This window comes from Acanthisitta chloris, unplaced genomic scaffold (assembly GCF_000695815.1).
Source record: "Acanthisitta chloris isolate BGI_N310 unplaced genomic scaffold, ASM69581v1 scaffold30262, whole genome shotgun sequence".
Lineage (NCBI taxonomy): Eukaryota > Metazoa > Chordata > Aves > Passeriformes > Acanthisittidae > Acanthisitta > Acanthisitta chloris.
Genome location: NW_008659253.1, coordinates 9,651 through 21,714, shown reverse-complemented (window position 1 = coordinate 21,714; position 12,064 = coordinate 9,651). Strand labels below are relative to the sequence as shown.

General features: G+C 46.1%; 1 protein-coding gene across 1 annotated transcript; it reads left to right on the top strand.

The window, feature by feature from the left end:
* Positions 1–706: 706 nt before the first annotated feature.
* LOC103797141 (netrin-4-like) lies at positions 707–8,941 on the top strand (the record flags this gene model as incomplete). Its single annotated transcript, XM_009069337.1, has 4 exons — positions 707–819; positions 1,982–2,050; positions 4,646–4,816; positions 8,312–8,941. Coding segments are annotated over 4 exons (490 nt in total), but the record flags the coding sequence as incomplete, so codon positions are not given.
* Positions 8,942–12,064: the final 3,123 nt, after the last annotated feature.

Here is a 12,064-nt window from a genome sequence, read left to right as displayed (position 1 = left end):
CGGCAGCAGGTGAGTTGGGGGTCCTGGCCATGCCCTCCCAGCCTACCATACCTCGATGATCCCCGTCCCACGGAAGGCTCTGTGCCACCCCTAGGTATGCATGGCACACAGGCTGAACAGTGTATGTTACGTTAAATATTTGGGGTTTGGTATGGTCAGGACCTGGGGACGGAGTGGGAGCTGAGCCTGTGGTTCACCTGGGTGCTTGGCACACTGTAGCAGAGCACCAGTGATGTTGGATTATTTGTTATCAGTGCTGGTGTTCATGTGTCAGGTGTTTTCCATAACTTTCACAGTTGCTTCCTCTCCATGAGCGAAGTGCAGGCCTCAGGGATGTCTGAGTGAGAGGAGACCAAAGGCCTAATATTGTTGCTGTTACAACTCAGCTTGTGTTGACTGTGTTGGACTTGGAATCAAGCTCCAACTTTTAGAATACAGCACATTTTAACATTACTCCACTCTGCAAATCTTAGATGTCGCTTCTTTTTACCACACTGGGGATATTTGTGGTATAATGTATTTTAAACCCAAAATGGATTCATGACCCACTCTGACAACATTCAGCCTGTTCACTTTCCAAACTGTCTATTGCATTTAACATCATCAAGACAGGCAGTCACATTGTGCCCAGAGGATGGGTCAGTGGTGGCCCTGCTTTCCGCTGGCTCCAGGTGGAAGGATGACTATCTCACTTTCCCCTCAACAGCTCAGATGTGACCTGGCACAATGAAGCACCTCCTTTCCAGGCAGTGCTCAACGACAGCGAGCCCACCTGGGTCTGGGAGGATGAGCAGGGCTTCTCAGCACTCCGGCACTCTGGTAGGACTGCGGCTTTGCACGTGTTTCACCTGCCCCATACCTCCCACCAGCAGGCAGTGCAGATAAAGTCTTCTGCACCAGCTTGTAGTTAGCACCCTGGCAATTGCAAGAGGGGATGACCACTCCCCCACTAACATATGGAGGAATGTCCATGTGATGACCTCGTTCCCCTCCAAGAGCCGGAGGAATCTTCATGGCTCATCCCATCAATGCAAGGACTTGCAAACCCTTTAGGCAGATGCACCATGCTGAAAGCCTGCACCCAGCATTAGCTGTTGGTAAGGCAAGATTTGCAGTCCTAGCTCTGAATATCAAGGCTGAATACCCTCATGTTTTACTTGACCATCATTTTCATTGTATTCACTGGAGCTATGACATGTTGAACAAACCAGCAACTTTGTTTGAAGGGTGAGGTTTGCCACTTTACTGGCAGGTAGTTAGAAAATTTCTAACTCAGAATTTATTTCTCTGATGCCCACAACAATTTTGGCATCAGTTGCAGCTTATGATGCTATTCAAGACGGTCTAGCATTTCAGGTTCAGCTGGGGAGGTTGTTTCCCTCCTGTGTCCCCAGCATGGAGGAGGTGGGTGCTATGTGAGGTTGGTGCAAGGCAGGTTGGCGCAGCATCAACTTTTCTCCCTTACAATCACTGCATACAAGCAGGAAAACGTAATTTCCTCCATTTTCAGAGGGCAGCATGATAAAATCTCAAAGATACAATAATTGAGTTAATTGTGGGGAAAGCTCCATCATTTGTCTGGGCGACTTCATTTTAAACGTAAATAAGTATATCATGTTACTCTTTGTTCTAAGATCACGGAAGTCATTAATCTGCCTTAACTTCTGCAACATTTCCTTTTAAAATTTTGTCTGGTACATTACGGTGTGGAAAATACCACTGGGAAAGATATGCATGTTATTTGCATCCCAAGGCAAAATAATAAGGCCTTTGTTTCTCTTCTAGTTGTAAACAAGGAATAGTTGCCCTTGGACTAAGATTGTATATTCAGTCTGGATCTGAAAATAGTTGTAAATTGCTTTTTTTTGCACGGGGCGTGGGGACCACTTGAAAAGCTTCTGGCAGGTCCTGGGCTCTGCTTGCAAATGCTCCTGTCTTTTAAGTACAATCTACGGCCATTTGCTTCCTTCTCTTTCCCCAGGTAAATGTGAATGTAAAGAGCAAGTTTTAGGGAATCCCAAGGTCTTCTGCGGGATGAAGTACACCTATGGTGAGTTGTGGGTGAGGGGGCTGTAAAGAGAGGTGCTGCAAGGCACTGCAAGAGTGTATGTAAAGCATGAGAGGTGTTACTGTGTGAACTGCTCCATCCTGGCAAACCCATACACTACTTAGTGTAAGGGCAGATCTCTGACCTTTCCAAAACATATAGCTATCATGGTGCCAGGTCAAAGCGGGTGAAGTGTCTTGCTCTGTTACCCATCTCTCTTCCTACCAAAACACCCTTGTACCAAAATCACAGAATTACAGAATAATCAGAGCTGGAAGGCACCCTTGAGGATCATCTAGTCCAACTCGTGGCCCGGCACAGGACAACCTAAATAATCACACCATGTACCTGAGAGCATTGTCCAAACGCCTCTTGAACTCTGTCAGGCTTGGTGCTGTGACCACTTCCCTGGGAAGCTGTTCTGGCGCCCAACCACCCTCTGGGTGAAGAGCCATTTTCTAATATCCAACCTAAACCTCCTCTGACACAACTTCAGATTATTCCCTCAGGTCCTGTCACAGTTTGCCAGACAGAAGGGGTCAGTGCCTGCCCCTCCACTTCCTTTCGTGAGGAAGTTGTATACAGCAATGAGATCTCCTCTTGAGGCTGAACAGACCAAGTGACCTCAGCCACTCCTCGCACAGCTTCCCCTCAAGGCACTTCACCTTCATGGGAGGACAAGAGCTAGAAGTGTCCCTGGGAGCTTTTCTAGGTCCAGGACAGACTGTAAAGTACTGTTACCAAAAATGGGTCACTGAAACTCTGTCTGTAGACCAAGTGCCCCAATCGTGGTCCAGAAATCACTATGTCTGAATGACACTGCATGTAAGGAGGAACAGTGATCGCCACAGAAGACACTAGATGGAGACAATGATTGGCAGCCACTGGGAACTTCCCCCTGTCAACAAAGCTCGGCTATTGCAATGGTATGATGTATATTGTCTATGTGTCTCTTGGATCTAAATGAATGAGAGGAGACACCTTGTTTCCCAAGACCTCTCTGGTGCCAGTGAACTGCCTCCTTCATACTGCAGCAGAGCAAGGAATGCTCTGTGCAGCACTCCCTTCCTTCACAAGGGGCTCTTGCACCTGTTTCATCTCACACTGAAGTTCAAAATGCACAGAGAGATAACCCATACCACTGCAGGCTGTGGAGCAACCCACATAGGGGAGTTCAAGGGGCTGCCACTTGTTGAAATACAGCCCTGGCTTAGTGAAACTAGGAAAAAATCTGATTCTGCTTTGCTTTCCTTCCCGGCCACAATAATGACTATGTTTAATCTTGCAGAAGATAAGAAATTTAAAAAAAAGTCACAAAACCCCCAAGTTCATAAATCTTATCTAAAGTGCACTCAGGCTTCCCACCCTTTCATCACTCAACATGCAAAGGTGTGAGCTAAACCAGGGAGATGGATAAATGATGGGACTCATCATGAGCTGCATGAGGCCATACTGTGAGATGGTGCCCTGAGCTTTCTAACATGTGGCGCTGAACAGAGCACCACCATATGGAGATATCTACCAGGGTAGGCATCAGCACCGTCGGGTGGAGGAACTGAGCCCTGAGTCTCTACCACACAAGGGCTCAGCAGTGGAATGCCAGGTGTAGGGAGTGTGCCTGTGGGTATCTGCGAGCTCAAAATACTCCATGATTTGCCCCAGGCCCCACCAACATCTCAGTCTCCTCCACTGTATTTGGATTTGACAGTTCTACAAAGCAGGAGGACTGGCAACATGATGAGATGAGGGCAGCTCCTCAAATCCCTGCCTATGGCCTTGGCTACCTGGGCCAAGGCCAGCAAAGCCTCCAGGTCCATCCCTAAATCCAAGGCTTTCCCACTGATTTCCAAAAGTGCCAAGGAACCCAATTTTTTTGCTGAGCTCTGGGGGAAAATGGGACCCACATAATCTGTGAAAATCAGGTCACTATACCTCTTCTGCTGCCCATGTGGCAGGTCCAGGGGCCTTGGTCAAACCAACTAGCAGTATTTCTGCCCATAGGTATGGGGATATATGTGCTTCCCTGGCAGCTGCATTGATCCATGGCTCCCTAGCAAGGAGCATTGGCCAAACTCTGTTGGAGTGGGATCCGGACCTGGAGTAACGATGAGTCTCAATATGAGTATGGTCGTTCTCCTTTATTCTTAGTGCTTACAAGATACATATAGATATTCACACAGAGTACACGAACACAGCGGATACATGATTGGTTTATTGCCCTTGTCCCAGTGTCCAGGGCAAACTTATGATTGGAGCAAGCAGGTGTCTGTCCACATTCCAGGATGTTCTCAGGAATTCCAGGGAACTTGTTGACACCGGACTCAGAGCCGGTCAGAGCCAGCTCTGCCAGGCAGAGCTTGCTCCTTATCAGCAGGTTCAAGGCTCAGTCACAGCTGCTGTAGGCCTTACACCACACTACAAGCTGGGTTGGCAGCTCCAAGGAAATCATGTCCCTTTTCGCATAGCCATTCCTCCACAAAACTCCACTGTAATGAAGCAGTTGTCCTCACTGCTTCACCCATACACCTGCATTTAGACCAGAAAAGAGACCACTGTAAATAGTTTGTATATTGTTGTTTTGAATTCCTGTCTTCCCAGTGATCAAGACAAAGATCTTGTCAGCTCATGACAAAGGCTCTCATGCAGAAGTCAATGTGAAGATCAAGAAAGTCTTGAAATCTACAAAGCTGAAGATCCTCCAAGGCAAGAGGACACTCTACCCTGAGTCCTGGACTAACAGAGGCTGCACTTGTCCCATCCTCAATCCTGGTAGGTTTGACTCCCTGAGCAGTATATCCCTACCACATTTACACAGACTTCATTCCAACACCTACGTTGCATCACTTGGATTCCAACAGCAATTTCCATCAAATTGTAATTCTGTAGAGGAAAACTTGGTTCGTCCTATAGACTTCGAAGCACACGATTCTCTTTATGTAGCAGTTTTACCAGTCTCAGTCTGTTTCCAGAGGGAAGGAGGGATTACATGACATAGCCTTCAAAGCTAAAGCTAATTTGAATCCATAAAAACACATTTAAATCTAATTTGAGTCATGATATTATACTGAAGTTCTAATGTAAATGTAAGGGAAGATGTCTATTTGAAAGTTACACTAATTTGCATCTATGAGATTTGGATGAAATTCTCTTATGCAGTGGGAGGAGAGCTCCACAGTTTTTTCTCATCTTTCACTGAAATGGAGTATAACCAATGGTGGTTCTGTCTCTGGTATGGAAAAAGACATGCAGATTCAGGGTTTTCTTCCACAGAGCAAAAGTAAGCTCCAGCTGACACACCTTTCTTTACAGCTCCAAGATAAACCAATAGTTACCAGCTAATTCAGATAAAGGGTTTTCTTTCCATAAGATGTATACACCACTTGGAAATCAGCGATCGAAGCATTGGCTTTGGTGCTGAGATGTTCCTTACACGTGCAGCACTAGGGACTTCCTTTGTGGGGAAAGGGCTGTCTGTGAGGCTGGATCATGCAGAAGGGTTATTCACTGAGATGTTTGCAGTCTGCTTTCTTCTCCACCAGAGTGACTGTCAGTTTGAAGGCAAGCTGTTGTGATAGTGCAGCTGTGGCTAGGAAGTCTTGTCATGTGCAAAGGTTAGATGAATCAGCAGGATTAGGCAGGGCTCTACTGTTTAAGTGCAGTCAGACTCTGGGTATTGGTAGAATGCCATAAATCTACAGTCAAATAGATATAGCTGGGTTTTTTTCTATATGCAATGGAAACACAAGCAAGAAAGCCCAGGTGCAGCTGCCTTAATATGATCCTGGGGGAATGCTATGGAAACTGTCTGAAACCAAGCATGCAGGGCAGCCCTGCAGCTGGCACTCAGCTTTGCCCCTCCACTAACTTCAGAGGGGCTTCACTCATTTTCCCAGACAGATGAAAAGACAGCAGTAGTCACAGAATCAATTAAGATCTCTTGGACAGAACAGAAGGGTGGAGATACAACTGTCTTTAGGGATAATCCAGGTGTCTGACATGTCAGGTGTTACTCCCTTGCCAGCTTTCATGATGTGCACTGCAAAGCTTGGTATTGTCTTGAAATGAAGCTGCTGGTCCCATGAGTACAAATTAGTCTCAGCCTTCATATTGAAAAGTTGTGAAGTTTGGTGCTAATAGGAAACTTGGAAACATCAATTGAGTGCATCTTTGAGCTTCAATAATTTCAAAGGGGGGAAAAAGGATTCCACATATTGTTTAAATGCTCATTATTTTCTTTAGCTACCCCATTCATTTCTGAGTGGTTGGCAATACAATATTAGCAGATTTAACCCTCTGTCAGAGTAAGAGTTTATGACCTCCAGATGAATGAACCAACAACAGCTGGATGAAAAGTCAGGCTGACATAAAACAACTTTCTGACATAAAGCTATAAAGTAGATCACATTTCTCCAAAACATAGAGGAGATCAAATATAAGACACGTTTTTATTCTGTTTCATGGAAAGTAAAGGGATACCAAAAGGAGAGTAAGTTCTTAAAGACTCCTGCAAGAAATAAAAACTCCAAGCATTTATCAACTCTCCATGGGCTGTTTTCAGATGATAAACGTGCTTAAGTTCCTGCAAGGGGATATTCACCACTCTTGCATATCTTCCCCTCCATACACACCCACAGAGGCAGATTGGACTTCTGGGGGCACACTGAGTTGAAAGGTTTAAAGGTCTCAGTCATTTGCAAGAGAACACAAGCCCTTCCCTTTCTTGGCTCTGCCAAGCACAGACACAGAGAAGCAGGATGCTGTCTGCCAGCAACGCAGGGTAAAATGCATAGCCTCAAGTCCTGGCTTGTGGCATCTCAGTCACTGGATTCATTTCAGTTTTACTCTTCTGTAGCATCAGGTTGAAAATCTAGAAAGCCCTACACAATCAGCATCTGCAGCAAAATTTGCTTGCTCTCAAGTGTGCATACCACATTTCTCTCTCACGAGAGATAAATTTAGGAGCCCTTGAAAGGTGATGTTTATAACAGCAAGACTGACATGGCCAAAATTAGTGTCTTGCAAAAGGTGATGCTGCCATACACATATCCTGTGTTTATTTGGCAGAAGAGAGGATGTGTGTGCCCAAAAAATCAGGTGATGACAAATTGTATTGAATTTAAAAAACACAACAACATGCTTGACCTTTTTCTAGGAGACAACATCCCTTTATTCTGAACTGGAAAATGAGAACCCAGGAAAACATTAGCAGATTCCCCACTGTGCCCAGGATGGAGTGGGATGACTGAGAGCACTGGGGGCCACCCATCTCCCCAGGCTAGTTTGCACCTCCATGTTGTGCTCCCCAGACCAGTGCAAAAAGGAAAGGGTACAGGAGGGCTCTAATGCTGGCTGTACCCTAAGTGTGCTGCAGTGGGATGCTGGCCCTGGCAGAGAGCTTCCTTATTATCCCCATTTATGGCACATTTATGGCCCATTTAGGTTGTTTGGATCTGTGGCAGTGTTTCTTTAGCTAAGTCAAGCCAAAGGCTTCACTCTGTCTCCCTGCTTAGCAGTTAATACCTGGTTCTAAGCACTTTTTTTGAGTCATGCCCTGAAAGCCAAGTGCAGACCTGGATGCCTGGGAGAGCCCTGCAGCAGGGCACTGCAGGGATACACTCCAGCCCTTTCTAGCTGCTTCTGGACACCAGATGAGGCTTCATCAGATCTTGCTGTCATGTCTCTAAAACATCTGGCCACAGCAGAAATTAGCGCAGCTCTTTCCAGGGTGGCTGCCACCCCTTCAGGCTCTTCTAGGATGCTTGTGCTGGCAAATCTACTGTTGCCTTTCATCACAGTCTGGTGTGCCTTTGTCTCCAAGGGGGCACTGGCCACTTTGAGCAATACACCAGGCACTGGGACATGCTGTACTGTTCCATTATTGGAATTTGATGAACTGGCCAATTTCCAGGCCCAGGTATATTCAGAAAGAGGTGAGGTAGATGTCTGCCGAATGAAGGTAAAAGCATAATGTAATATAAAAACACATAGTGCAGCCCCCACAGCTCAGCTTCCATTTACCCTTAGAAGCTAACGAAATCACACTTTGTATACTGCATCTCTCTGAAAGAAAGCCACAGGTGTTGTTTTTCCATAGATACAGATAGAGCTATAGATATACAGATACATGAAAATCAATATGTATCAATATTTCTTTGTATCAGTGTTTTTTTTTACCTGGGACTAAATATTCAGGCTAACTTTACAGCTCAATAGGGCTCTTAAGCATAGTACTGTGCAGACTCTGACAGCTTTGCTGGTTTGCAGGCTTGGAGTATCTTGTGGCAGGACACGAGGACGTCCGAACGGGCAGACTCATTGTCAACATGAAAAGTTTTGTCCATCAGTGGAAGTCAGCTCTCGGAAGAAAGGTCTTGGAGATTTTGAAAAGAGACTGCAACTAGAGGTGTGTGACTGCCTAGGGCGTTTCTTTGTGCACAAAATGCAACAGCCTTCACGGAGAGAAGACCTCTAGGGTGAAAACTGGAATGTAAGAAAATAGTGCCAAAACATGTAGCAAGGCATTCAGAGTTGTAGGCGCTGTCTAATTTAACCCTTTCTGGCCAATGTTCATTCACTTGACTGTAGCTTCCTTGTCGGGGCTCACCTGAGCCCAGCTCATCGTTATGTTGAGGGAAACAAAAGGAAGGGTGGATGCTCGTCTCGCTCCAGTGCAGTGTTGGAGCAACTCCTATGAAGCCACTAATTACCCAAGACTGAATTGCCACCATAGAAGAGCTACTGCTGAGAAGCCAAACGTCACTGCCAGTGCCACCAGCATGGATCCTGAGTGACTTCCAGAGGCTCCCAGAGGATGCTGTGGGGAAGGCAATGGCCACAGCATCAGGTAGGCAGTGGCAGCAGCATGGCAATGACAACCACTCTTTAGAAACACCCCCTCACAGGTTAGGACATGGCACCTCTTAAAGATAATTGGGTGCCACTTGCTTTTAACCTGTTCGCCCTGCTGATGGTTTGTGGGGGCTAGATTCTCTGCTGGTGCTGGTGAGGACAGAGCTGCTGGAGTGAATTGAATCCCTCTGCCTGGGCACAAGCGTGATGCAGCGCAGAGACCAACTCACCACCCACTGCACAGTTGCAGAGAAGAGCCAGTGCCAGAGGGTGCAGCATCTCTGAGCTTTTGTCCTTGAAGTGTTAAAAAATGAACCTAACCCTAGTGTAAATATTTCATTGTATAAAGCACTTTACTACCTGCCACTTCACAGTGCGGGAAGTCTAATTGTGTTGGGGAAAGAAGAGTTTGGAGGTGGCACATGAAAAAAAACCCTGAAACAGAAGCACTCCTGAAGATACCCCCCCCCAGTTGGACGGCGTTAACGGTATAAAGGGAATGGCCAGCCTGGCACTGGCCACTCAGAATATCTGAGGATGCAATCTGAAAGATAAAGTATTTGCACTGAAGTCCCAGCTTCAGACCAGCACTTGGACCCCGTGGGCAGGACTCCAGCAAGACTTCGCAAACAGTGTGAGGAAAAGAGACTTTGAGATAAAAATGCAACTGCCAGAGGAGAAAAACTCTGCAGGGAAAGGAGTGGATGTGGAAAATGGAAAGGACTTGCATTCACATATCATAAGCCAGTGATTCATGGTGGGCCTGGAGTTTATTTTATTTTTATGTTAGTATTTAAAGCTGAACGTTTTATTTGTTTTCTTCTGTGTTATTGTTTGCAATATATATGACCATTATACTTTCTCATTAACACCAGTTTGAAATATTGCACAGTTTACTGCAGTTTTCAGCACTAAAATATATCTTTTCTGTAAAGCATCTTTAAAGCACATTGCATAGAGTATATTTTGTTCATGAGTGTGAGGGCAAAGAAAAGGAAGACATACAACACCAGAAAAGTCACGAATCTATCAATCCACTTTCTGTATGTATTTTTCTTTCAAGGTCCTGTGGACTCACAGAAAAATGATACTATTTTGGTAATTTGTTTTTGTATCTCATGTATGTAATAAATATAAAATGATTTCAACATCTTCTTCTCCTGTTACTGCTTATGCCATTGGCAGCAGGGTTGTCATGCCTGCACTAAAGGCCACAGCAAAGATCACACTGGTTGAGGAGATGCTGCCATGGGGGATATTTTCCTCTCTAAGCCAGGGGTAACATAGTAAAAACAAAGGAGCATGATGTCTCACAAAAAGCCCATTTCACCTCTTAATTCTGGGAGGTTTATAAGCCCTTCTCATAAGAATGGGAATTGTACCTAAGTATTTTCAAAGCTGGCCAGATCCATGCCTCCACACAGGCTTGGTAGCCAAGCTGCAGAGCAGGTACTTATAAAAAGCAAGTGGAAGATGGCAGAAATCAGGCTTGCTCCCTAGATTTGAAACCGTAAAGGGAAAACAAAAGGCTGTGGAAAACCACTGCTGTAGCAAAGGTCTATAAAAACAGTGCAGAGTGAAGTCAAGCATCAGAAGGCAGTGGTCAGGGGGTCAAGGCGTAACCTGCAGCGTGAGCAGCAGCTCCCCGGGCGGGTGGTTAATCAGTGACTGCCAGGGCACCCTGCTGTGGCAGCACCCACCTCTCTGGAGGAGCAGAGGACAGGGAAAGGCTCTTCCTGTGGAAGCAGTTGGAGACTAAGTCTCCGATAGCTCCGTTTTGATCTGAAACTTTGTGGGTTTACCTGCTTGAGATATTTTTAGCTTCATTTTATTTTAATGCCATCAAAAATACATTTGCAGTGACTAGTTGATTCACGTGGTTTTGTGAAAGCTGGAGGATGCATGCCCACAGTCCCAGCCAGCTTGAGCACTGTAGGAAACCAGGATGGCTCTGGCAGCAGACACTGTTTATGGCACCTTGCCTGACTCCTGTCCCAACCCTGGAGCTGGGCACTGATGGTTTTACAGAGGAAAAGGATCAGCTTCCGTAGGGCAAATCTATCAATGAGAGATTTCTGTGAGGGGATTTTGGCTGGAAGAAGTGGATGAGCTGGATATCACGGAATCAATTAGGTTGTAAAAGACCTCTAAGATCATTGGGTCCAACCTCTGACTGATCACCTGTCACAGGCAGAGTGGGACCGTCAGACAAAATTTGTTAGAGAAGCTCTCCTGTTACTCTGTAAAAGACCATTTTTCTCTTTGGACCACCTCAACAGACACTAACCATGCCTACAGGCTCTGAGTGCAAGGATGCACAGGAGAGAAGCCACCTGCAGCCCCAGTCCCACCTGTCCCTGCAGCAGCAGCTGGCCAGGGATCCCCAGTGGCATGTTCCCTGCCTCCCAGGAGGTGCTACTGACAGGGTCCTCCTCCATCCCAGACTAAGCCCTGTTGGGCTGCAGAAGTGGTGTGCCCTCCTGCCACAGTGAGGGCCCAGAGAGGGCTTGGGGCTGTATGTGCATGGGGCCCGTCCGGTCAGCAGTTGCTCACCCCAGAAGAACACAGACTTCCAGTTACAGTGGAAAATTACAGGCGTGTTTAATATAGTTGCTCCAGCAGGCTAAATCTTCTGGGATATGACCATGTTGCTGAAAATGACTGAACATCTGGGACTACAAGCCTGCCTAAATGGAAAGCCGAGCTGGTATGGATAAACATAACAACTCGGGAACAAATAGCTGCAGTGTATTTTTTTTAACTGTTATTTTTAGTTATCATATTGACTTCAATATCAACACTGAATAGAATAAATATCTCAAAAATGTCCGGTGGCTGCTGCCCTAGCATCCAGAGGAGCTCTCTCTCTGATAAGGCAGGAGGAGATCAGCTGCCTGTGGGCCTTCTGGGCTGATGTGTTGATTTTTCGATGACGGTGTCTCCAAAGCATGCCCTTGCCCAGGGGTCACAGCTTCTTGCCGTTCTTTTCCCACAGTTCAGCACAGAAACTTCATGAATGCCTTTTATTGCTTCGAGGGAAGGCAATGAGGGCTCATCCAGGCTCACAGACTGGGAAATATACTATATATGGGAAACTTGTTGGCATATTAAAAATGTCGGCACGGCCAAGAGGCTGCAGCAGGGATCAGGAGAGCCATTTTCTGTGTC